At 43.6% G+C, this 27,455-nt stretch overlaps 2 protein-coding genes across 9 annotated transcripts in view; both read right to left on the bottom strand.

Moving 5' to 3' along the window:
- Positions 1 to 1,848, bottom strand: part of arhgap46a (Rho GTPase activating protein 46a) — a 30,557-nt gene extending 28,709 nt beyond the window's left edge. For both annotated transcript variants that reach the window (XM_053433049.1, XM_053433057.1), the window contains exon 1: positions 1,514 to 1,848. In XM_053433049.1, the coding sequence (XP_053289024.1) occupies positions 1,514 to 1,527 (14 nt within the window). In that variant the 5' untranslated portion in view covers positions 1,528 to 1,848. The remainder of the gene's footprint in view (positions 1 to 1,513) is intronic.
- Positions 1,849 to 3,270: 1,422 nt separating this feature from the next.
- The window catches only part of sulf2a (sulfatase 2a), a 48,187-nt gene continuing 24,002 nt past the window's right edge, over positions 3,271 to 27,455 (bottom strand). For 4 of the 7 annotated variants that reach the window (XM_053444505.1, XM_053444503.1, XM_053444504.1 and 1 more), the window contains 20 exons: positions 13,417 to 13,662; positions 12,415 to 12,654; positions 12,160 to 12,311; positions 11,562 to 11,731; positions 9,874 to 10,024; positions 9,420 to 9,595; positions 9,120 to 9,248; positions 8,756 to 8,812; positions 8,507 to 8,636; positions 7,970 to 8,177; positions 7,351 to 7,633; positions 6,885 to 6,981; positions 6,674 to 6,768; positions 6,529 to 6,588; positions 6,271 to 6,437; positions 5,962 to 6,104; positions 5,686 to 5,794; positions 5,562 to 5,595; positions 5,019 to 5,072; positions 3,271 to 4,625 (listed from right to left, as the gene is read on the bottom strand). In XM_053444505.1, the coding sequence (XP_053300480.1) occupies positions 4,595 to 4,625; positions 5,019 to 5,072; positions 5,562 to 5,595; positions 5,686 to 5,794; positions 5,962 to 6,104; positions 6,271 to 6,437; positions 6,529 to 6,588; positions 6,674 to 6,768; positions 6,885 to 6,981; positions 7,351 to 7,633; positions 7,970 to 8,177; positions 8,507 to 8,636; positions 8,756 to 8,812; positions 9,120 to 9,248; positions 9,420 to 9,595; positions 9,874 to 10,024; positions 11,562 to 11,731; positions 12,160 to 12,311; positions 12,415 to 12,654; positions 13,417 to 13,618 (2,688 nt within the window). In that variant the 5' untranslated portion in view covers positions 13,619 to 13,662 and the 3' untranslated portion in view covers positions 3,271 to 4,594. The other 3 variants (XM_053444507.1, XM_053444510.1, XM_053444508.1) reach the window with 3 other exon arrangements.

Raw genomic sequence — 27,455 nt, 5'->3', positions numbered from 1 at the left:
AGGAGACAAAACAGGACTGAACAGGATTCAAACAGAGAAGAAAAAACCTGAATCTACAAATGAAAAAAATAATAAGACACTGTAAAAGAATCATAAACTTCAAAGTTGCTTCCTCTCAACGGGCAAACAAACAAGTCTATTGTCAAATCCTCAGTAGGATGGACATCCTGCCATGTCTTTGTCAAAAGACCCAATTTTAATTCACCTGGTTACAGGGACGCATTGTTTGTCCTCTTTTGTCTGAGTGTTGTTGTGAGGTAGCAGGACAAACAGCAAGACCACGTCCCAATAGACGGCTCAACTCAGAGACAAACCCTGATGAGTAAATTAATGAAAGTAGTCGGAGGAGGAGGCAGAAATACCAAATAAACCATCTTGTCTTCTCTGGTGGTGATGTATTAGACACTCGGCAGATACGGAGGTTGTGAAAGATTGAACATGTCTGAGGGAGCTGACAAAGCAGCACCAGGTGAATGCTGCCAGCATTGGGCGGATGAGCACCAGCTTGGCCGGCAGACAGTAGGGTGCCGCACCCAGTAAGCCAGGTTGGTGTTGTGTGGCAAACTAACAGCTTCAGGCGATATAAATGATCCAGCCAGCAGCTTGTTCCCCAGATAACACATTGTACAGGATTGACCAGGAGGAGGAACCTGAAGCTTCAGTTTATAAGTCTTCACTAAATATAAAATCCCAGGCACTAAAAAGCCTTCATCTGAAAAGTGTGCAGGAAAACAGTTTGAGGGGAACTGAGGGAGCTTGTTCTATACGTCACAGTAGCTTTAAATAGACTGTGCGGATAAAGCAAACCATCTGTGTAAAGCAACAGATTAAAGCCAAACAAAGTTGTGATGTACATCTGCAGTCAGAGCAGATGCTATGGAAATCCAGCATGTGCAGATCAAACCAGTAGAGCACTGGTGCCTTCAACCAGTAAAAAAAAAAAAAACAAGAGGAACAAATGGGCTGTGGAACATTTGGCTTCCGTTCGGGTTATTGGTGTTTAAACCACAACAGAGACTTTAACCAAAGTGTGGATCAGTTGAGGGAAACATTTAAAAGATGAGAGGAGCACGAGGAAAGTGGAAAGTAGGTTTTGGATCCCCCATGAGCTTCAGCTGATGTAACTCTGCTGCAGACAGTCAATGAAGGCTCCACTTCTCCCAGTGTCAAACTGTTCCTCAGCTACATGCTAGCAACACACAGAGCAGCCCAATCGTTATTTCAAACTGCACGGCGCTCACCAAGTGAACACCGCGGAAACACTACAGTGTGAATTTAGCTAAACTCACTCTATTGCTGTTTTTTTTTCTGGTTCAACCACCTCCTGCACTTTAACAACTTCCCACTAACATGTCTCTGTGCCGCTGCTGCTGCTGCTGCTGCTGCTGGGGGGGAGCTCGCCGTCTCGCTAGCTGCCCTCACGGAGCTTCCCGGTGGCGTTTAGCTCCTCAACTTTCCCCCCGTACAACTTTTTCTTTTAACGGTTTGAAATTCAACGTGAGGGGCTTCTTACCTTGTCCCGGCCATTTCTTCACATGGTAAACGAGCCGCACACGGAGAGAGAGAAGGAGAATTACAACTAGTTCTTTTTTAGTTAAGTTTCTGGTTGTTAGCGCGCGGCGGCTCTGCTCCGTATATGAAGTGAGCTGCACGAGACGCTCCTCTCTCTCTCTCTCTCTCTCTCTCTCTCTCTCTCTCTCTCTGAGCGTGTGTGTGTGGGTCTCTGGCTCTTTCTCTCTCTCTGTGTGTGAGTCTCTCTCTCTCCCCCTCTCTCTCTCTATCTCTCTGAGCGTATGTGTGTCTCTCTCTCTCTTTCTCGCTCTTTCTCTCTCTCTGTGTGTGTGTCTCTCTCCCCCCCTCTCGCTCTCTCTCTCTCTTTCTCGCTCTTTATCTCTGTGTGTGTGTGTGTGTGTCTCTCTCCCCCCCTCTCGCTCTCTCTCTCTCTTTCTCGCTCTTTATCTCTGTGTGTGTGTGTGTCTCTCTCTCCCCCCCACAGTCTCTCTCCCCCTCTCTCTCCCCTGGTGAATCCCATATGGGTCTCCGCCTCAGCACGTGAGTCACGGGTCGGTGTGGGGGGTCACCCAGTCTGCGCCCCTCTCCTCCTCACCCCTCTCCCATAGTTGGCTGCAGAAAGCGGGAGCCAACGTTCACTTGGACCAGTTAGTTGACTGGTCAGAGCACATGATGGGATATAAAATGTTTCAAACTGTCACCTGTCATGTCAGACATTTCTTTTTGAGGGGACAACCTCATCTGTCCCCCCCCTGCAGCAGCTGGAGCAACAATAAGGGACTTCCAGCAGTTTCAGACATCTCTCTAAGTGATGGATGACTGCAAGGATTTGTTCATGACACGTTTCAAAAAGGCAGATAAAAAAAAAAAATTAATAAACTATTTCACTTTATATTCTCAATGTTAGTTTACCAGAAGAACTGGTTTATGTCATTCATAGCCTTATTATTTATATTTATTATTTATTTATATTAATCAGTCATTATTTTATTATTTTTAGATTGTAAAGGTATTGTAATTCCTTTGAGAATAATAAAGTCTTAGCTTCTACTTGACTTTGAATATTTCAGTACACATCCTATTGAACTTTAGTCTGTGCCACTCCTCTCTTATCATGTTAATTTCTCTACAAATAAAAGATCCGATTGCAGTAAGCTGTTTATATAATTAATCTACATATTCTCTGTATTTGATAAGATTTTCAGTTAAATTGTATTATTATATTTTCTTGTATACCTCATTCCAGCTATCTGTTGCTGGGATCAGTAAAGTTTATCTTATAAGCCTGTTGAAAATGTTTTACTTCATGGCTATAGACAGTAATTTCTGACTTATGGAGTGAACTGAAATTCTTTCTATAATAAGCTCTGGCTCTAATATGGAAAAACAATGTGATAGGAGATATGCAAATCAGTACAAAACTTTTTTTTCAATGAAAGTCATCAACTGGGTAAGTTTAATTCTGGCATCTCCTGTAGTTTATTTGGGGGGGGAAGCATTGCTATGCGACACACCTTGACTAATATTTGAATATCAGAGATAAGATATGCTGATTTTTCAACGTATTCTCATGTGACTCAGTCAGTTAAAACCCTGAACACCTCAACCAGCTCTTTCATGATGATAACAACAACTTGTCTCTCCACTGTAGTAATACTAGTGTATTACTAGGTAACCCGGTGGACAAGCAGACAGAGACACCTGCTGGACAGCAACACACAAGTAAGCTAACATTATGTCAGAATAATAGTCAGGTCATTTATGGTCAAACAACACTTTATTCACAATCACTATCAGCACTCAGGTCTATGGAAGTAGTTGCTAAAAAAAGTCACAGAAGCTAACAAAGGCAGCTAGCTAAGATTCACATCAATAAGTATGACACTGTTGTGTTTCTCCTCCGGAACAGGGTAAACTTAACATCCATTGAAATGTACATGGCGCTTCTCTTCACAGTGAACCCCTTAAGTGCTTTTCCAATGTAAATAAGGAAAGAACAAAACATACAAATTGAGGGCAATGACATTCTCAAGCTACATTTCTTACTATAAGTTCATCTTGTCAGCTCATATCATACAATGAGGTCTGCCTCTTCAGTATTATAAAAAATATTGTAAACATTTATATTAATTGCACAACATACATTCAAATACGTACTGTACTGTACAGCAAGGTTTTGTATATGTGTTGTTATTCTGTAGCACCATGTATGGCAAGCTGAACACACTTTTTGGATACTTCTACAGTGTGGTACTGACAACGCAAAGGAGTAAAACGGCATTTACTAGTAATGACGCATTCTGCCAGTGGACCCATCTTCTGGAGGTTTGGGTTGTATTACTGTGGGACTGTGGTTAGTGTAGGGCTGTACAAGGTGTGGCGGTCTCCACATCTCACAGCGCTGAGGAAGATGATGCTTTTAAAGGACATTCATCAGCGTTAAGATCGACTATAATACAAAAAGATTCGAAGAGTCGGTTACTGGCGGCTGTTTGAAAAGTCTGTGCCACCTCCATGTGCAGACACGTTGGTGCAGAGGAAAGAGGAAGAGATATGTCCAAGCAGTAATGGTTAAGCATGTGCCACAGAGACATCATGAGGCCATGGCTTCATTGCGTAGCAGCAGAGTTGACATGTATCATCACGTTGCCACCTTACATCTCATGACATGAAAGAAAACTGATTAAAGCTGATATATATTATCTACAAGCAGTACCGTTAGACTGAATGGCTCGTGGATAGCAAACTGCCCCCACCTGATTCACAGCATCTTGCTGATGTTAACAGTCCTCACAGCTGGGGGTTAACAGAGGATGCAAATGTGTATGAAATGTGTGCGGCAGGTAGAACTGATGGTTGAAGAGTTTTTAAGCCTCCTCTCAGTCTCGGTGTCTCCTCTGTCTGGGTGAGGGCTACAAACAGCAGCTCTCTCAAAAATGAAAACCCAGAGTAGAGAAAAGTTGTAACTCAGGTTATGGTCCATTGAAGTGTGGTCAAGGTCCTTGGGTTTTTGCCTGCACTCCCTCCCTTCTCCTTCCTTCACCGGAGGAGGCTGATGTGCTTGGTTGTGGGATGCAGGTGGTTAGCCGACCCACCCTTCCCAAATCTGCCCCCTGTGCAGGGGAAAAACAGAGCTGTGAGTTACATGTCCTGCTTGAGGGGTTCACTGGAAACCGTGGCTCCAGTTGTGGTCTGTTCCGACCAACACTGCGAGGAAAAGTAACGGGTGACAAAAACAGGACTGAGAACACAACAAAATGAGACACATCTGCATTGCTTCACAGAATTTGACTTGAGTGGATGGGTGACTGAAAAAGAAGGTGAAGGTGCAGCTTTGCAATGCAGGTGGATGAGTTACTGTAATTAGAGATGTACAAAGCTACAGTGAAATGGAGTGAGGGCAGCATGCTGATGGGTCATCTGACCAAGCTAAAAGAAGATCTGGACAGAGAGAGGAGTAGAGCTTGGCTGACTACAGAGGAACAGATGGGTTATGACAAACTCACAGCGATTTGGACGAAGGCTTCTTCACTTTTGGCCTCTTTCGACGATGAACTGGCCTGAAGCATGCACAGCACGTAAACACGCGCAGGGCAAATGCATGTAAACAAACACACAGGTATATACACACAAAACACACACACACACACACACACACACACACACAGGTGCACATACAAACATGCATGCGCACAGACACACATACACACCCACACGCACAGCAGAGACAAGCAATTAGGCTTCATTTCTAAAAGGGAAGAGCAAAAGCTGAAATGCAGGCTTATATTTTGGCCCTTTTTTGCTTCTGCATGCTGAATAGACTTTGATCCCAACAGCAAGGAACCATGGAAGTTAAAAAAGGATCAATTTATGTACAAAAATCACAGTATTTCATTTTCTCAACTCCCCAGATTACCCACTGATCAAAAAATATAACCAAAGACGCACTGGGGAGTCTGTAACCTCTCTGATTTTACATTGTTAGATGAATTCCATCTGCAGTGTTTGACAAAGTAATCAGCTGTGCTGCAAGAGGAAAAAAAAAATACCTGTATTCGCTGAGGTAGCTTCGCTCCTTCCCTCCTAAAAGGAATGGAAGCTCACATTAGTCCCAGTCTGAATTAAAGGAGACGCAGTAATAATGCATGTTTGACTTAGAAGAGCTTTTCTCACCCTTCTCCGGGTTGCATTGCTTATGTCCCTTGCAGCCTCGTAAGTCCATAAGCTGTTGATGCAATGCATTCAGAGTGCTGCGGTCGAGGGTGCTGACAGCATTTATCAGCTGCAGGAATAATAAGGACACAATGTCAGCAAGGGCTTTTGGGAACTATGGAAAATCTGTGCCCCCTGTGCTCACAGGAAAGCACCATCAATCATGTTGTAAGTTCATTTTGTAGTTATTATTCACAAGTTATTGCGATCATGCTTGCGTCTGTACAAATGACATACCTGGTATGGGTCAGTGTTGATGTCAAAATACTCCAGGAAACCAGTAGCAAATTCGCAGAACAGGAAGTTGTGTGTGTCATTGATGGTCCTGAGGCACCAGTAGGTGTTGTTGTTGGCACTGGTACAAGCACAGAATGGACCCACTGAGGGACAGAGGAAGGGGGAGTGGGTAGGGAAGGGAGGAGTGAGTGTGGAAAACAATGGCTATTACACCAGGATTCCAAAAATATTGTTTTCATCATATCTGCTGGAAAATATAAAAAATAACACTTTCAACATAATATTCTTCTAAAATATGTTGTTCCCCACTTGTCCAGAAGGGGGCAGTCTGCCAGTGGTGGTTGTCATGGGTGAAGCAGGTCAGACCCGGCATGCTGCAGGTGTCGTTGTTCTGGAGCCTTTTGAGGAATTTACGTAGTTTCTTTCTGCGCTTCTGGTCCTTCTCCATCCACTGACTCTTTAGCTTGGACGGCATTCTGACAAAAGCACAAACATTTGTTATGATAAAACTGCGGGAAGAAATAAAAATCAATCAGTTATTTTGTGTCATAAAATGTAAGTTTTTACCTCAGTGAGTGCATGCGTCCTGCATTTAACTTAAAAGTGTCTTTATTCTTGAGGATATAACTGAAAAGACAAAAGCCGACAGTTTAAATAAATGATGATATCACTGTGCTGCTGGTGACAGTGATGTGTCCTGATCAACTCTCACCTGGGAGTGTCACACTGACATTCCTCTGGCCGCACCTTTTTCAGGTGACCTTTAATATCACGCAGATTCTTGATTTTGGTCTGCAGTGTTTCGATCTAAACTCAACAGGAAGAAACCCATAGCCACAAAAACTTCATTAGACACCACACCATATTCATCAGTGAAAATGTTTTCACAGGCCAGATTAAAAAGGAAGGAAAAGTGTCAGTACCTCATGCTCAATGTGTAGTTTATGGTCTTTCCATGCTTGAAGGGACTTGTAGATTCCGCCATCACATTTTACTGTGTCATTCATAAGAATAGAGCATCTGCAGGAACCCCAAAAAACATTCATTTAAATAAAAGCCATCCATCCATCCTAAGAATTTTATCTAAATTCATAAGATTACAAATAACTGCAGACAGAGGTATATCCTTAGGACTTTGCATTGATTTCTATTAATTGTGGACAGCCTAATCAAAACCTTATTTGTAACTTTAACCATGACCAATTCATGCCTTACACTAACCTCAACCTATCCACAATTCTCATGTTACCTCTAACCTTAACCAGGACGTCAGAAATGACATTATTGAGAACAGGAGTTGGTCCCCATGAGGTCAGATAGTCCTGACAAGGTCAGTGTTTGTACAGAAACAGGTCCTAAGGAGATAAAAACAAGCACACACACACACACCTGTAGGTGACTTTAAGAGAAGCGGGTGGTGTGAGTCTGTTGCTGCTGGTGGGTTTGGCTGTGACTCCCATACCACTGAACTCCTCATTGTCCTCATCATTCTCAGCTCCGGTCCTCCTGTCTCTGGGCCAGCTGCCGTTACTGGATCCCAGCGGCCGGTAGCCATCCTCCAGGTCCACAGCGTACAGGTCTCCATCCAGCTCAAATGATACGGAACGAGCCCAGCGCTTCCTAGAGACAGCCTTACCGGATTTCATCTCTGAATAAGACGAGACAGAAGAATCTGAATGAGACGGAAAAAGAGGGTTGTGTTTTGGCTACTGCAGACCAGGATCTATGATGACAGGTGAAGACCAGCATGTGCCAAAAAATATTGATATTATTGATTTCTCTCAAGGCCCTATAAGTGAAGGCCACCACTTGATGGCAGCACAGACACACACTCCTCATCTCATGAATACTTCAAGAGCTGACTATTTTAGAGTGAGATTAATGTCCTTGTTTGGCAAGGCTTTGTAGACTCCTGCAAGGACATTTCAAAGGAAATCTCTCTGCACAAAATCACATCTATTAATAACCAGCAGAACAATGGTGCATGCGAGTGACAAGAGGAACTTACTCTTCTTGGTGAGCAGCCTCTTCCTCTTCAGAATTGATGTTTTGACGCCCACGTCACCACAGTTGCAGCTGTCTGCATTGGGTGTGAGGGACAGCTGGGAGGCATCGCTGGCCATCAGAGCCTGCATACGTGGGGCAAAGAGACTCGCCATGCCCTTGCACTTATACAGCCTCAGCTTGCCAGACGGGTCCTCCACACACTGCCATTTCTAAAACAACAGGGAGGAAAATATGATGGTAATTCACAAAAGGCATTTGATTAAAAGGGGCCTTTATGGCATTATCATCAAAGAAACGTAGATCTGTAGAACTGAAGTGAAGTAAATATTCCAGATCAACATTCTTATAGGATCAATCTTGCTATTCATATTCCTGAACAAATCTGGGTTCTATATACACATATTCAAAAACACGGATTATAAAAGAGACTTTGATGTTAATAGAACTCCGAGAGCACAAATTATCACTCCGCACAAGCTGCACTCCATGTTGTTCCCCTCAAACTTAATTAAATCACTTGTTTCTGCAGGTCAGATACCTGTCCTGGTTGCTGGCAGGACGTCTGGTACTCTGCTTTCTGGCACAAATCCTTCACACGCTGGTATTTGGGCAGGAAATTCTCCTCCTGGGCCATTTCCTTCCCATCAGCCCTCTTGTGTGGAGGCTTCCTGAAAGGACAGGAAAGCATGAGAAGTTTCCTTGACCCAAGCAAAGGCAAAGAGTCTAGTGTCACAACAAGACAATGCCTGGAATGATGTCCCACAAAAGGTCAATCAATAAAACATACCCTCTCTCCACCAGGAAAGAGTCTCTCCAGGTTTTACCCTTCTTGCTCAACTGGAATCTGGAAAATGAGAGAGAAAAAAAATCCTGTCCAGCCACTCAGTGATATTTGCACTGAATAAACAGGCGGTCCTTTTCTAAATGCCATCCTTGTACAGCACTGAAAAGGTGTTATACATTTATATTTGGATTGCAGATTTCATTATGTGCAAGAAAACACCAAGAACAGAGATTTAGTAGAACTTTGTGAAGTTCAGGTAAATTACTTCCTAGCACATAGCCACAAATCTGCCCCATTTTAAATGTCATTCTTTAGGCATCTGTTAAAGGCCAAGAGAGTGAGTAAAATAGCTGATGTGCCTGCTCACCTATTGACTGGTCTGTCTGTTTCCAGCAGCTTGAGGATGGACTTGCCATCCATTTCTGCCGGAATATCAACACCGGCCATGTCCAGCATAGTCGGTGCCAAGTCAACATTCAACACTATATGAGGATTACTGCGGGGAAACAGGACAATGAACAGTGATCACATTTGTATTCATTTCACAGATATAAAGCTGTTTTCAGACATGAACTCTGGAAAATGGGTCCGGAATATGTCAGGAAATGATCTGGAGTTTGTCAGAAGGCATTGAATACAGCATCAAGATATTAGAGGAGTCACTCACATGGCACCATGCTCCACATTAGGTCCTCGTACATAGAAGGGAACCCGGATATCAAACTCATAAGGCATCGACTTGCCCTTGACCAGACCAAACTGGCCGATATGGTAGCCGTGATCTGAGGTGTAAATGATGTAGGTGTTGTCCAGCTCCCCCGTCTCCACCAGCATGTTATACACCTACAGAAGATACGACTCATCAAACACTTACAGGGTGGAAAAACTTTTACTACATGTTTGATAGCTCAAGTCTCCTGTGCCAGTTTCAAGGAAAATGGGATTGAACAATTTACCAAGTGTGTCAGTGAATACATTACACAGTCACAGTCCGAACAAGCACAGATCTCCCAGGACTTGAGGGTGTCAGACAGTGTGAGTTTGTCTGGTGTGTTTAAGTGTGTGTGTGTGTGTGCTTCTGTGTTTAAGCATATGTCTGCCTGGGTGCTAGTCTGTCCTACCTTCTCCACACTGTCGTCCACAGAGAGCAGGGTCTGCATCCTCCTGCGCTGCAGCATGTTGGTGAACTGCATGTGCACCGGCTTCATGGCCCCTGTGTAGCGCAGGATCCAGTGCTTGTCTAGGTTAGGAGCATGGTTGTAGCTCGGGGTTCTGAAGGTGGTAGAAGATGGAAACATTACATTTCTGTTGCATCTTTCACATACTAAAAAAAGGATAATATCAAAGCACAGTATGTCATTGTATCTCATCATACATTTGTACCCAGTTGTTTTTTCCATCTCTGTATGTGTACTTTCTATATTCTAATGCTGTAAATTGGATTATAGGAAATGTACCAATGTGTGCTGACTAACGGCAGGATTATCTGACAGCTATTATCCTTTCTTTCCAAAGTAGCCAGAAAACTGTTTATACAGTGCCAAACTGGAAGTTACATAAATCGTTTAAAATGCAAAGCACTGCAATCGATAGGTCTGAACACAGCTCGATCAATATTTAACTCAGAGTCATGTGGAACTTTAATTATTTGAGAATAAACACTGCTAAATAGCTAATGAGATCCTTGAAGGAAACTTATTTAACACTTAAAGTGAATCGATTTGACTTTTAAGAAATGCTAATGCCTCGCACAGCCTAGTCCACAGTGGCAGCTCTAATGTAGTGTGAAGAAGCGTCTGCAAGGTGCCAAGGTGAGAAGAAGCTTAATCACCCGAGGAGTGCCGGACTTTTACTGCCTCTCTCGCTCTCTCTCTTCATGTGGATGATAACGGCAGAGGGAGATGGAGTGAGAAAAATAGCTAGTGCGGGCTTACTCGGAAAACATCACCCGAGGGAGAGCAAATTTATGGAGAAAGAGCAATTAAAAGTTTGTACAAAGACACTGGGGCGGAATTTTCAGAATATTCTTTGTATAAAGCCTGTTTGGCACAGGTTAATGATGCTAGAGGGATTAGATGAGGCAGGGTGAGGGAGTGAGGGGGCTGGAGAGAAGGGGCAGAAACTGCAGTCTCATTACTGGCCTTGGATCTGTCTCTTGAGGCCAATTGCAGGTCTGCCATTAGCCAGCCGCACTATACAGCCAGTCACAAGCATGGATGGTCAGAAAGACAAAGGCTTGAAGGTTGTATGTGTCTGTGTATAAATGTGTGTGTGTGTGTGTGTGTCCATAATTCATTACCTATACATTATCAATCATGCCTTTCCGATCACGGCTGGCAAAATGGTACAAATTAGCAGAGCTCATTCCAGCAGTAACACTAATGTGAACAACACATGAGCCAAATATACTGGAGTGAAACACTGTCTGAGGAGAGGAAAACAGCGGAGAGGGCTCGGCTGCCAACAGCGTACTGCAGGCAGGGGAAGATAAGATCGAGCTGAGATTATGGAATTTGTGTCATTCTGGGTCAAATGAAATGAAAGGGAGCGTGAATGCGAGGATGACTCATATGCTGGCAAATAGCTGTGAAAGCCAAAATGTAAAAAATCCACCTTTTGCTTGTCAGCTTTGTCCCACATTAACCAAATCAGTTTACATCAAGTAAGCAAATGCAATCCTAGTCAAACTGCTCCCCCTTCGTTTGTGTAGGTTAGATTATTATCATAGATATAACTCTCTGAGGGCTCACAGCTTGGTAATATTATCAGTGCTCTGTTTGTTTTGGCCCCTGAAAGCAAATTTTCTCACATGTGCTGTGATGCGTTGGGGAAGGCAGAGCTGTACTGCGGAGCGGAGTCCTCTGGGCCGTGGGGAGCAACATGGCTCAGCACCATCATGACAGGACGATGGGGGTACATCTTCTTGGACATACGGAAGTAGTTGACGCTGTCATTGGTAATGATGTCTGTCAGGTAGTCCTGCGGAGCAGAGAGACATTGTCCGTCAGACAATCGGTGAGTGACAGAGGAGAGTAAAAGAGCAGGTGCTAGGCTCTTACTGTGCCGGGTCATTGCCCATTACTGACATATGATCCTTTAAAGCTAGGGTTGGTCATCTTGTATTTCAATCTGAAATCTACATAACTGATTCTTTTTCACAGTATTTCAGGTTGGTTATACTGAGGGAAAATTCCTGGTTTCCATTAAATCATCTCCCATTTAGCTAAAAATATGAGTTTGGAAAATATAAAAGCGATGCCATTATATTCTCACAGTATTTAGCAATAAACAACATATGGCTACAGTTGAAAGCAATGCTTAAAAACAAACCTAGAAATATTTCCTTTAAATTAAACTGCAGGGAATGTTTTTGTAATTTCAGGGAGGGGAATTAATACCACTAATACCTTTGAGTAGTTGCCGCTGTGTTTCTCTCGTGCTCCATTCCTGCAGAGGGTGTAGTTGTAGAAGCGCGAATTTTTCACCAGTGCTACCCATTCCTTCCAGCCAGGGGGCACATAGGAGCCATTGTACTCATTCAGATACTTTCCAAAAAAGGCTGAGGGAAGGAACAGGATTATGTTAATGTTGTCATCATGCCCCAAAGAATCTGTGAACTGTCAACTGAAATGTACGTGTGGGATGCTACTTTCAGTCTTCACCTGTCCTGTAGCCAGTGTTGTTGAGGTGCACGGCAAAGGTGTGCGGCTCGTGGTGGGCCTGCCACGACGGCGAGGAGCAGTTCTCGTTGTTGGTATAGGTGTGGTGGTTGTGCACGTACTTCCCCGTCAGGATGGAGGAGCGGGACGGGCAGCACATGGGGGTGGTGGAGAAAGCATTGGAGAAATGCGTGCCGCCCTTCTCCATGATTTGCCGAGTTTTGTTCATGGCCTGCATTGAGCCTGGGAGACAAGAGTGGGAGAGAGAAGTGGGTGGGGGAGGTTTTAAAAAAGAGACAGGAGGTTGAGAGGCAATTCAGAGGCCATGGATTGAAAGGCAAGGGACGCAGAGGGAAATAAAGCAGTTGGAGAGGGGGAAAAAGAGTGAGAGATCAAGGAAAACAGAAAGGGTAAACAGTGAAAAATATAAACACGGGGCATGGGGGGCTAAAACCAAAAACCATTATGGACATGGTGAGAGAAAAAGAAGGGGAAAAGAAAAATGAGGGGATAAATCTTATTGGTAAAGTGTAACCCTGTGTACCAAAAGCTTTCAGGCTGATGGTGATTGTTTGGGGAAACAGATGCTTGACCATAAATTCCTGCTTTTCAATGGGAGTCTTCTCACTAGCGATCACAGGAGGACAAAGGATGTCACCGAGGCCATTATGCAGCCACTCCAGTCCAATACGCCGCTAAAGGACTTAAGCGGGTAGGGAGATGGCCAAGGTTTGGCAACCAGACAATGGAAGCCATAGGCCGCCCTCATTTCATGCCAGCAATGGAGGAGTTGGCAAATGAAGCACATGACTTTGAGTGGGCCAGTTGTTATGGTGCCAAGAGGCAGCATTAGACTGACTTCCCCTTGCTGATGCTGTTGGATAAAAATGGAGAGAATATCCATACCCATGGGACATCAACACAAAACACACAGAGAGAGACAGATGCACAAACACCCAGTCAACACACACACAGAGGAAGTATTAACGGAGGAAAATGTCTAACCCAGTTCGATGTCCTGATCATCAGTGAGGATCAGGATGATGTTGGGTCGGACATTGCGAAAGTGGCGGTCCCTCTGCAGGCGTGACCTGTGACGGTATCCAGACAGGTAGCCAGAGCCGTGGGCCACAGGAAGCACTTCCACCATGACAAAAAGGAGGACAAGAAGAATAGGGAGCGGGGCCAAGAGAACCCGCCCTGCCATCTTGTTACCCTGCAGTCACCACCTCAGTCCTCAGTTCTCTCAACCTGAAAGACGAAACAGAGACAGAGAGAATGTTAAAAATAAAACACACACACACACAGACACACACACACAAACATTGTAAAAAATTGCAGATGGAAGCCTTGCACAGCCATTACAGGGTGCTCTTCCTTACAAATGCACCCGTTTAGGCTGAGCTCAGCTCGTTAATCAATCATTAATGATGCATTAGAGTGGTGTCATTGGCTGGCTGTAATGATCTCTGGTGATGAGCACATGGCTGGCAGGCTGGGGCTAATGGGCCTGGGCCTAGGGCCAGCTCAGGCCTCACCTCCCCAGGAGAGGGTAAGGATGGATATGAGGGATGAGGGGAGTTGGTGTGCGGTGGGGTGGGAGGAGGGGTAGGGAGCAGAGGTGAAGGGGAAAGACAGAAGAATAGAGGATGAGAGGAGGAAAATTAAGACAGGGGTCAATGAGCAGGGTGACAATATCAAGAGAGAATAGAAGAGGAAGAACATCGACTTAGATACAGAGTCGACACAGTGTGGAAGAGAAAAATACTAAAGTTCCAGTGAAAAATGAGAGCAGGAAAAATAACAGCATACAGCAATATCACCGAGGTCAATAAAAAAAAAAGAGCCTCAAGATGTGCAAAAAAGTACAAATTCTGCCCTCTGTGAGAATTTACCATGATAAGTAGAGTAAAAGTGTTAAATAGAGCTTTTTCTTAATTAATCTCTACATGCGGTTCGACAAAATTATACTGCAATCCTATTAGCTCTCTAATAACTCTTCCTCATTAACAGTATATCCCCTCAGAGTATAACATGGAAACTGTTTTTCTTTTCTACCTGTCTGAAACAATATCTATAATTAGTATGAAACTGCAGGAACAACCACTGCAGTCCCAGAACAAAGCAGAGGTAAACAACCGCTTCTAGTTTAGATAGCTGCAGTTCAACCACGAGACAGAAACGTCTCATGAACAGAATATTTAATTTCTAGACAATGACAAACATCAGGAAGAATACATTTTTTGACATATGAACTTTTAAAACAAAGGAAGTCCTTATTAAATAAACCCAATTTGTTCTAATAAACCCACGTTCTTTTCACTGCGCTGTAAGATGTCACACATTTATATGAGAAATACTGAACACATGTGCCTATTTTATGATGACACATAATCACAGCAGCCACATGCCCTAGTGACCATAATCCATAAACATGGTTTACAGGAGGCAGTGAATACCCTGCCACCACTATCACACAAAGGTGGGGGCTTGGGTAAATGTGTGCGTGTATGTGAGTCCATAAGGAGTATGTGGTCGGAGCAATATTTGTGTGAAGATGAAGACAATAACAACAACACAACTGCAAGCTTTCTCTGCTGGGACTGCTCCTCCTTAACGACAACCTGACAGGAAACAGTTCAACACAATGCAACAATGCCCGGCTGCACGCACACAACGCATTTAAAGAAAAGATAATTACAAGAGCTACTATACTCACAGAGTCACAGCAGAGAAGTGTGAGCTGAATGTAAGAGATTTCCTCTCTAACAGAAAGCTCCATGTTTCTCTCTGGTCGACTCTGGTGTCCAGACTGTGCTCATTAAAAAGGTCTTTCCTATTGCACAAGCACCCACACATATCCTCCATCCTCCTCTATGGTCTTGCTTTGCTCATAAGGCACAAATGGGCACTCTCAAATGCATGTGAATATTTGTGCACACACACAGACACACACAGACAGACACAGACAGACACAGACACACATTCAAACACGCACACTGTACAGCAGCAGCTGGGTTTACTCTGGTTTCCAACAGCAGGGCATGTGGTTCTTCCCCCCAGGAGCACATGAGCTCTGACCCAGGGCGCTATGTGTTTTGAAACCGTCCTTGCTCCCATCTCCTACTCTCTTCCTGCCCAATCCCTTCTTTCATATCCAGCATTGGATGAACACAATCCACCATCAACACATGTAACCAGCATAGTCTATATTCATCAGTTAGCTAAATGGATTCTACGACATCTACAGTGAATAGAGAATAGATTCAGTGTGTTCAGAGCTTCACCTCTGCCACTATCCTCTTTAAGGGATTGTTGAAAAAAGTCCCTCTTTATCTACTCAGGAGGATCACAGTGGACATTAAGGCTAAATCATGGTGTAAATTACCTTGTTTTCCAGTCGTTTTTTTTAATTTTTTTTTATTTGAATAAGTGGTTGGTGCAACACTGTTTACCCCTGAAACTCCTAAAGCGTTTTGTGGACTCTTCACCCACCCCTCCATAGAAAAAGGAGTGAGTAGATGTTTTCATTTTTCATTTTTGGTAAACATACCACAATTCCCTTTGATGTTGTTCACTGTTCAAAAAGCTGATGGGGGGGAAAAAACATCATGGAATACCAGATTTGATTCAGATTTACCAGCTCAGTTATATACAGTGAAATATCAATTGCCAAGTATGTAAATGCTGTGTTATTGACATGCTACGACGGTGATTATTTCCTGACATTATTCCCATGAGGCCCTCCTCCTCTCCCCGGTAAACTGAGGACTAATTGGATTTTCAGGCTTTTATCAGCTCTAACTGACACATACAGTGCTTTCTTTTCAGTTCTCTCTTTCCCCCTCTCTTTCATCCACCGGTATTGTTTATCTCTCTGGGTGGCAGATGCTACATGAAACCACAAAGACGTCGCAGAGGAAACCATAACGTCCAAAACAGACAGAGGCTGTTTTAGGAACCTTGAAAATGTGAGGAGAAACAGAGATGGACCACCGTATAGGGAAACTTAAAACAAGCTGTTATCAGTCTCCAATAACATGACCAGTGTGATGGTTAGTACACATCCATAATGCAAGAGCAAGCTGTTGTTTCTGATGGTTTGGAGCTTGTTTTCCTGAAACAGCTCTGGCCAAATCAGCTTTTTACACTTTGAGTGAACGTCCAAACGACAATGCTGACTCAGCCGGATGAGATGGAATGAAAGAGGAGGTTTTTTTTGCCATTTAGACAGAAACACAAGACAACATGGGTAAATATGACTCTCAGCAAAACTCATTAAAGATTGGGGGCTTTGAGAGGGAGGGCTGGGGGAGTAAGCTTGCAGAATATGAGATCATAGGGAATGGACTTCTAAAAAATGTTTGAGGGCCAAGGATCATCTGAGGTTATACTAATGCCAAGTGATGCCTGAAAGTCAGGACACAGAAGGAAAGTTTTGCACTTCAGTCATTTGCTTGTAAAGACGCTCTAAGAGACAGCAGCACAGCATTGCCAAATAAAAACTTAATGACGCCCATCATTTATTGATAAGACTGAATTATAAATGCTGTGACAACCGAGCTAGCCATGTCACAGCACGGGCATGATGGTAAGAAGGTGGTATGAGTGGAGGGATGAAAACATACACCAGATCTACAGACAGGTGTTTGACACTGCCCAACAACACACATCTGTGCTATAATAGTTCAAGTGAGGCAGTGAGGAAGCTAAGAGAGTGCTTTATAAATCTTCCAAAGACTTCTCCAAAGTGTTAATGTACTCCCCCCCCCAATGAATAAAACACCTTGGGCTTTGAAACAGGCATAAAGTCTGATTCATACAATCTACAGCCCACTGAGAAGGCTGGGACCACAGACAGAATACGAGAAAACCTCAGAAAGTACACTTGCAATTTAATCAGCAGCATCTCATAATGCCTATAAAATATGGAGGCAAAAGCCCACAAACTTGAAGCCAAACTCCTGGTTTCTCTATCACAAATGTTCTGACACAGAGAGAGAGAGATGGAGAGAAAAAGACGGAGAGAGTGTGAGAAAGGGAAGGAACCTCTAGGCACACAGTCAGGAGAGAACAAAGCTCGAGCACTTCCATTGCAGATGGATTTTTTTCCCAAACGAGAAGACGAGCTTCACAGAACAAGACTTGCTGTATAAAATAAAACAGAATAAAACCAAATATGGGAGCTGGGAACATCCACATCCTCCTTTTCGTGCTGGAAAACATAAAGGAAGTGGCCAGGAAAGTTTAAATAGACACATCCAGCTCTGAATGTGGCCTGATGCAACACCATCAAGCCGATCCCTTTGGTCATAATCGAGGCTGGCAGGGCTTTGCTAATGTGTGACTTTGTTCCCACTGGCCTGACTCGCTTTGAACAGAATGTGCAAAATCTCCAAGGACCCTTGAATTTACCAACAAAAGTTGGTATTCAGATGCAAATTCTGCAACGACACGCATCTATGTGAAAGTAACTTTTTCTCAGAGCAGTATATGTGTGTGTCAGTGCAAGGAGGAGTTCTCAATACAGTATGGAATGCTTTTTTCATGATAATAAGAAGCCATGGTTTGCTGCCATCCTTCCTCTATCTTTCTCTGCTTGTGAATCTGTGCCACCAGCACCTGGAAAACACTGCAGCAAAATCATTACTTTCAATCGGGCTCGTCAGTCTCTCACCTACATGACAAAATACTATACGTTCCTTGACAGGGTATTATTCAAGGACCTGAAACACTATAACACTTGGTTAGAGGAATACTTACACAGTAACTACTTATTTGAACTGTTAATAAGTGACCTTAACACACTTTATGAGTGTATTATGAGACACTTATTAACATACTTTATGAGTGTATTATGAGACACTTATTAGCCCTAACCCTTTCCATAGAGTAACCAGTTCAGGATGTTGTTGTTGCAGTTGCCTGCCGGTAAACAAATTAAATCTCAGCTGCATCAGACTTGTATAAATGGTGTTTGGAAATTAGACTGTGGCATATTCTTCCCTCATCACAGGGACGGGAGGTGTAACAAGATTCATCTCAACGTTATTCATATTATTTCTTTGACAACTGTGTTTTTGATAATGTTAGTTCACCTGGTTTATTTAATTTATATTGGTCAATGCTATGCTAATATGTTTTATAGTTATGTAGTGTGTCTGATGTTGCCCATGTCTCAGGCTACGTTTTAGTTTAAAAACCCATTACTGTTGCTATGTTTACCCCTGCCGATCACAATACTTGATTTTTTCAAGCGCAATGGAGAAGTTAGGAAAAGCTGCTGTTCTGATTTTAGTTTGAAAAGAGGCAAAAACTGAGGCGTTGGTTTTTATCATTGTTAAATAGTAAACACTTACAGTTCTATCTCATCATCGGTCTAAGAAAAACTGTCATCCCTTATGATCTGTTCTACCACTGACCTCTAAACTAACAGCTTATCAGTCATTCATGTTGACTTAACGAAATCTAAAACAATGGCAGCACAGTCCGCCCAAACTGTCTGTGCCCTGACTGATAACCCTGAAGTCACATTCAATGATTCTCCAACTGCTCTTTGTTTTAAAACTCTTTTCACACATGTTACTTCCTAATCACCAACTTTAATAGTTGTGAATGACAAGAGATAAAGCATGGGCTGGTCCCATTTAGCGGGAAGATTTAATTTAGATTTCCCTCAGGTTCTGATAAGCTTGGCTGTCGGCAGACATTCTGAGACGACAGTCATAACCTGTACAGCAATTTTCAGTTTGAATACTCAAGACACAAAAGAGCAGTGGTTGGAATTTAGAAGTGACTAAATGAGATTTCTGCTGAGAGGAAGAAACTCAAGAATGAACTATTGCTTTCTGCAGTTAATCTATTTGCCTCGACATTTTTTTATTCTTGTTCATACACTATATTCTTCCCTCACCTTTAATACTGTGTGGAATGTTCTACCCAGACAGTGAAATATCAATGAGTGTAATTTTAGCACTTAACACATCATTAATCCTGCAGTGAATCTGTTGCTCTGAGAAAAGGAGTGAAGCTGTGATGTGTTCTGGCTGGTGAACTGGACGGAACACACACGCACACACACACGCACACGCAATACAACTTACACATACATTTGTCTGCATATTTTCCCCAACAGTGAAAGCATGCATTTTCCTGGACATACCCTTTTTAATGATTTCATGATTTGGCCAAGACACCTAAGTCCTCAGCAGTGCTACAGAATATGACATTTTAGCCTGGTCTATACAGAAAGTTTTTTCTCATTACGCCCTAAATTTCCCTGACCTCATCTTATACTATCTAAATCCTTATGATATGAACTTGAGCAGCGACTGTGAACCAGGCTTTATCACCAAGCATCAGTGTCCAACCTCACTTATGCGGTTGTGACTGAATGAGGTCAAATCTTTGAAGCAAAGGATCCAACAAATTGTGAGCAACCTCCCCAGAATAGTGGAACTTGTTTTAGCAGCTCAGTAATAATAATTAATTGTTTTTGAAGAAAAACATTCAACAATCAAATGAATGTAATCAATGTCATGTTTGGGTGTCCGCATATTTTTTATTATGTAATTTTCCCGTTTGATTTATGGTGCAAATTAAATTCAAGCAGTAGTGGGTAAGTTAAGTGGGGTAATAATCAAACAAACTGATGAATTATAAATGCAGACACAGACTCTGAGAAATTGTCCTCAGAAGTCATCTTCTGGTATCTCGCCATCATCTGGAAGATGTCAGCACTGAGTTAGAGCTTTGTCCACATCCAGACACAAAATCATCTCCATCTCTGCAACTCCAAAATCCACAGGGTCCATTATCTCTTAAATGGTTTCCACGCAGGGAGAGGGAGTGATGGGATGTCGGGCAAATAGTTTGCTGAAGGAAATAATACGGGGGTGAGGAAGAGGGAGAGAGTGAGAGTGAGAGGCAGAGAGAGGTAGGAAAATAAAGAGACTGTATGATGGTGTCAGTTCAGACAAAAGGCCCAGTCATGATGTGTTCTCGCTGGAGAACAAAGAGCTCCGACAGACTCCCTTGTTTCTCTCTGTTGACTAAAAATGTACACCATACGCACACACACACGCGTGAACACACAGACAGAGCAGCAGACAGACACAAACACATCCACACTCGGCGTATCAGACCTCAAATTTCAGTCTCCAGCGAGGGGACGAAAAAGCAGAGAACAACAGTTGGACTAATTATCTCTGTATCTGAAGCAGATGAGCAGCATCGTATTGTTGTGTTGTTCTCAAATGATTTGGCCCTGGCAGCATTAGAAGGGCATCCCACAGCTACTGTCTGCCTTTTTGTCTCCTCCAGGTTTAACAAACTACCTCAGTGAACATATTCCTCATAATGAGCTTGGATTGCAGCCACGACACAAATAACAACATCAAAACCTGCAGCAGCGAGAGGATGTTGTGGTGAATTCAGTTGTCATTCACACACGTCCACCTCCCTCTCCGTTGCCAGCAGTAACCGTGTGGCATGTGGGGCTAGCGTGGTGGTCTACAGGTTTTTTGAGCGGGCTCCAGTCAGGCTCCACGGCAGGGTCATGGCATTTACCCCTCCTCCACTGCACCCCTGCAGTACGCTCCATGAGACCCCAAAGAGAACACAGAGGTGTTAGAGAAAATACAAACAGAGCTCTGATTGTCCCTGCCTCGGGCTCAACCCCCCACAGCCCCATCTCCAGGGGTTTAAGACTGAGAGAATGAGCAACTGCCAATGGTGTTTTGTAAATACGTGGCTGTTCTCGCTTTAGATGGGTTTATTCAGACGTCTGAGGGAAATGCGCCTGCTTTGCAGTCCGCAAGTGTCCTTGCCTTTTCCTGTCCTTTTGAGATTTGTATGGGAAAGCCATTTGTGGTTCATCTGAAAGAGCGACGCAATCGCCAGCTCCTTTGAGACATGGGTTGACAGCAGAAACAAGTGAGCAAGCTGGTGGACATGGCAGCCCGCTGAGTGATGGCTGTTTCTTATTGGCACTTATTGACCAGAGGAAAAAGCCCCCCTACAGTGTGTCACATCTCAGCTAAATGGATTACAGACAAATCAGCTGGGGACCATTGTTCCACAGACCTAACTACCTCACTGAGACCTCAGTGCAGCCAAGTGACTTCCGTATGACATTGCATAACTGCTGCACCAATGACAGATCAGGCATCAGTCGAAATATGATCCGCAAGGACTCAATAACACTAAAAAAGTTTAATGAAAGGAACATTCCTGGGATGGACAAAGTGAAATTTATCTACACTATAATAATAATCATCCTACAGCAACAAAAATGTTGTCTGCCTCTGGTTTATAAACTGCACATTTGTTGATAAATTAGACCACATCCCTCAAATTGAAGATTTGAAGCCATCATTTGTTGTGTTTTAATTACATGCCATCTTTCTCCCATCATCCAATTGGCACCTGCAGTGGGGACGCTCCTAATGGCCCTGACGTAATGATGATTGCAGACAATAACAGTTTCAACTTTAGGTAAACAACTTCCTGTGTGCTGAATAAATTACAGAGAAATCCATATTCTTTCTGAAAGTTTCAGTTCAGCTGCTGCAGATGTGATCACTTCGCCTGATGAGTAATGACGACTGAAAGAGGCCCTCTAACGTAGCGGAATGTTTCACCATGTGGCGCGGGGGGCCATCTTATCTGGTGTTGAGCACACCCTTGGGGGTTGTAGAGGTGACGACCACTGCTTTACTTCTTCACTCCTCCCTTTCTCTGTCCTAACCCCCCCGTCATCGCTCGCTGGCTTTCTCCGGGGCCTTTTGTCGGTGGATTACTGGGGTTTTAGAGACGCACACACCGATACTTCCCTCCCCTCTCACAACCACACAGGGGTTTAAGATTAGGGCACAGAGGGGAGACCTCCACACAATGATCTGAATTACAGAGGCTTTCTATGTATGGCCACTTAAATTACCCCCATTTACTCTTCTCCAAAATTCCAAAAAAAGATCTATTCAGAGCTTGGGGTTTTTCCCAGCAGGAAGTTTGGGCTATTTGTCAAATTGTCATTGGGCATATATTTTTTTAAACTGAAACAAAACATGCAGATCAGCTAGAGTTCTTACTGTATATATTGTTGTTTTATGTCCGATTGTTGTTTTATGTACAATGCACCATCCACACCAAGGCAATTTCCTTTAGGTGTAAATATATTTGGTAAATAAAATAATTCTGATTCTGATAATTCTGATTCACAGAGTGTCTTGTTTTTACTAAATTCAACCAAATTGAAGAGATTTGCGATGGTCCTTCTAATCATCCTTAGTAAATGACCGATTCAGGAATGACCAACGCCAAACAACAACCCTCAGGTGAAACCGCAGTGTTGTGTAACTGCACGCAGTCGACACACGCTGCCCACATCCTCCTCCCTGCATCTTGTGAGAGCTTGGGAGCTGTCTCCTCATCTACAGGTCAGTATCCACCTCTCTCTGCCTCGTTCCTGGGACAGCTGCCCAGACAGCCCATCTGTCTGTCCTGACCTGTGTTTGAGACCATGGGGGGAACCTAAGTGGCCGACAAAGGGGGTCTCTGGCAGGTTGCCCGCCCGGTAATGACAGCTAAGCTGCAAGTGGCGTGCCTGACGAGTCTTGAGGTCTCCTTGTGGTGTTGGAGTATTGATATTGTATCTGGTTGCAAAGGGCTTGGCAGCCTTTTAATGAGAGCTCAGATTGATCAGGCAGCAATGGCGCTCCCTTTACTGTGGGTGATGCTTATTGGCTGTCCCTGCAGGCCTGACCTCCCGCTGCTCGGTATCACTGACACTGAAAAAGGAGACAAATATACTCACACACAGACAGACAGACAGACAGACAGACACACTCACACATATACACACACATTCTGGCAAATGTAGAGATGCTAAATATGTCAAAATGACTGATAATATATTCACGTTTCAGTTGAATTTTCAACAACCGAAAGCTCTTTTCAGACATGCACTGAATTCCGGTGAATCTCCTGAAACTATCCTGAGGGGCTGAATGTGAGAACGCAAATGTCAGAGTCCGTTGCTGCATACAGTACATTGCCCCTTACCGCTTTTGGCGATAAGGGGCGCCGCTGGTGTCGATGAGCTATGTTATGCCGTGCCTCCCGCATGCTGCGCAACCCCTTGCCTGAAAGCTCCAGTTATTTTTCCTGTTGATGTGAACGTGCCTGAGCGGAGAATCTCCTGCTGCATTTTCAAATGTGAAAGGCAATCTCCGGTCCATTGAACTGAACAAGTTCATACAAAATACATACGTCAATGTATAAAGGAAGACAACACACTGATTCGACTTTGGTCTAATTATAATTCCAACTTGTTGCAAAATATTGTTTTCCTTGTCAAATTTAGTTTTTAAAATAATATATTCACTTCACGAACATACTCCTCTGGAGCATCTTGAAAGAGAAAAAGTTAAAATACCGCGGGAGTTATAGTCAATCTTTCTAAATATTATAAGGTAAATCTCCTTAATAAAGAGAACCTTTAGTTCGTGTCAACATATTCATAAATTAAGATATCAGAACATTATTCTGAAGCATGTCCACATCCACCCACACACACTTCACTGACTGATAGAGAGAGAGAGAGAGAGAGAGAGAGAGAGAGAGAGAGAGAGAGAGAGAGAGAGAGAGAGAGAGAGAGAGAGAGAGAGAGAGAGAGAGAGAGAGAGAGAGAGAGAGAGAGAGTGTGAGAGAGAGAGAGGGCAGAGAGGGCAGAGAGAAATCACTTTCTTTTATGTTGATGTTCTTGCAGGGTTACTAACTGGACAATAGAAGTACAGTGCCTTGCATAAGTATTCACCCCCTTTGGACTTTTCTACATTTTGTCATGGTATAACCACAGATTAAAATGTATTTCATCGTGAGTTTATGTAATGGACCAACACAAAATAGTGCATCATTTGGAAGTGGGGGGAAATATTACATGGATTTCACAATTATTTACAAATAAAAATCTGAAAAGTGTTGAGTGCATATGTATTCACCCCCTTTACTGTGAAACCCCTAACAAAGATCTGGTGCGACCAATTGCATTCACAAGTCACATTTGCAAGTCACATATTTAGTAAATAGGGTCCACCTGTCTGCAATTTAATCTCAGTATAAATACACCTGTTCTATGACGGACTCAGAGTTTGTTGGAGATCATTACTGAACAAACAGCATCATGAAGACCAAGGAGCTCACCAAACAGGTCAGGGATAAAGTTGTGGAGAAATATGAACCAGGGTTAGGTTATAAAAAAATATCCAGAGCTTTGAACATCTCTCTGAGCACCATAAAATCCATCATAAGAAAATGGAAAGAATATGGCACAACCGCAAACCTACCAAGAGGAGGCCGTCCACCCAAACTGAAGAGTCGGACAAGGAGAAAATGAATCAGAGAAGCAACCAGGAGGCCCATGGTTACTCTGGAGGAGTTGCAGAGATCCACAGCTGAGGTGGGAGAATCTGTCCACAGGACAACTATTAGTCGTCTACTCCACAAATCTGGCCTTTATGGAAGAGTGGCAAGAAGAAAGCCATTGTTGAAAGGGATCCATAAAAAATCCCGTTTGGAGTTTGCCAGAAGCCATGTGGGAGACACAGCAAACATGTGGAAGAAGGTGCTCTGGTCAGATGAGACCAAAATTGAACTCTTTGGCCTCAATGCAAAACGCTATCTGTGGCGAAAACCCAACACTGCCCATCACCCTGAGCACACCATCCCAACAGTGAAACATGGTGGTGGTAGCATCATGCTGTGGGGATGCTTCTCTTCAGCAGGTACAGGGAAACTGGTCAGAATAGAGGGAAAGATGGATGGAGCCAAATACAGGGAAATCCTTGAAGAAAATCTGATGCAGTCTGCAAAAGACTTGAGACTGGGGCGGAGGTTCATCTTCCAGCAGGACAATGACCCTAAACATACAGCCAGAGCTACAAAGGAATGGTTTGGATTAAAGAATGTTAATGTCTTAAAATGGCCCAGTCAAAGCCCAGACCTCAATCCAATAGAGAATCAATGGCAAGACTTGAAGATTGCGGTTCACAGACGGTCTCCATCCAATCTGACTGAGCTTCATCTTTTTTGCCAAGAAGAATGGACAAACCTTTCCATCTCTAGATGTGCAAAGCTGGTAGAGACATACCCCAAAAGACTTGCAGCTGTAATTGCAGCGAAAGGGGGTTCTACCAAGTATTGACACAGGGGGGTGAATACTTATGCACCCAACAGATGTCAACTTTTTTGTTCTCATTATTGTTTGTGTCACAATAAAATGTATTTTGCACCTCCAAAGTACTATGCATGTTTTGTTGATCAAATGGGAAAACGTTTATTTAAGTCTATTTGAATTCCAGTTAGTAACAGTACATAATGGGAAAAAGTCCAAGGGGGGTGAATACTTATGCAAGGCACTGTATACATAGTTCAAATAAACAGATGGAGAGTCAGATAAATAAATCCGTCATCCTCTACAGAGCCACTTCACCTTTCTATTCCTCCTCCGCTCCGCCTGCCTGCCTCCACAGGCTCATGTCAAGGTCACAGTTGTGGTCTCTGGGATGCCAGTCTCTCCTATTAGCCCTCTATTAGGTGTCTGTCAGCGAGGCAGCCAGCTGTCAGCCCCCCTGTGGTTGTGATCATGACCCCCCCCTCAGACTTTGGATCCCCTCGGGGATCGACAGCATGTAAGTAAGAGGATGGAGGTAGAAATGAAATCCCTGCTCGCTGCTCAGGGGAGAGGACATTGTGATTACTTTTCTGTGGCCTTTGCTACTGAAGCAGTCAGGAGACCATGACACCGCTGGCAACCGGTCACACTAAAATGTGATGTGGAAAAAAAATTCTAATACCGAATGCACAGAATTGAAAAAAAAGGTACATGTTCCTGCTCGCCCCCTCCCTGTCACCTTGACAGTTTCCTCCCTCTCTTCTCTCTTCTATTAAACATGAATTAGCAGCGGCCTGATCAAGTTCATCACCCCTGTGTTGTAATTAGCGTGGTGTCACAGCTCGGACTGGCCCCATTTCACTAATAGAGTCATTACAGCACCATCAGGCTGCTCTCTGACCTCAGCCCCGACATACACCTTCAAACCTTCCTACCGCACCGCCCTGTTGGCTCAGATGGAACATAAAGCATCAGACAGGACAGGAGATATACCCTGCTTTTCAAGCACAGGGGGATTAATAGGCGGCCATAACCTTTTACTGTGGATCACAGTGTGTGCGAGAAAGGTCAATCAGATTCATGAGAAAAGCGTCGTGGATGAATGTCCGCACTTAATGAATGTTGTATAGCCGCAAGATCGCTGTTGCACTCTCCAATATGCGAAGTAAAACGCATTAAAAATAAATGGGGAGCAAAGACAATTCAACACTCACATAAAATGCCCTATAAATTCATAAGGTAAGCAGACGAGAGAGGGACAGTTTTCTAGTCTAAGGACGATAGAGCAGCAATTTTTTACTGCTGTAAAGATTCAATTAATTATCCCTACATCGTAGTTAATGGAGGTTTGAACACTATAAGCAAAAGATGTGAGGATTCCTGCATTTTCACAGGGTGGGCTGTGATGATATACTTGGTGTCATCCTGTGTTTGGTAATCTCCTTGTTAAACATGGCTGTGATTAAAAGCTATTAAAGCAATTATGGTAACGGCAGGAGAGCTGAAGATCAGATGAGAAAGAAAAGGGGCTTTTGTGGTAAGATGAAACCTCCTTTCAGCACCATCGCCCCAGATAGCTTAAGCTAACTGAGTGGTTATGCAAGTGCGCAGAAGACATATCTCTCTAAGAGTAGACACATAGAGAAACCCACACATACATACACACACTATCTTTTTCACATCCTTCCAAATACAGCGCCAATTCCCAGCCATCAGACGGGAGTTGACACACAGCAAAAGAATGAGCCGCTCCTGTGTTGTTACTATAAAGCTTGGCCTGAGTGCCGAGCGGCCTCTCTGTGTGTGGTGCCGCAGGTTGGCACGCTCATAGGGGGCCTTATTGGGGTCTCCATCCTGAGCGTCAGGCAGC

Source organism: Pleuronectes platessa, chromosome 2 (assembly GCF_947347685.1).
Source record: "Pleuronectes platessa chromosome 2, fPlePla1.1, whole genome shotgun sequence".
Lineage (NCBI taxonomy): Eukaryota > Metazoa > Chordata > Actinopteri > Pleuronectiformes > Pleuronectidae > Pleuronectes > Pleuronectes platessa.
Note: the sequence above shows the minus strand (reverse complement) of the source record. Positions and strands in the feature narration are given on the sequence as shown.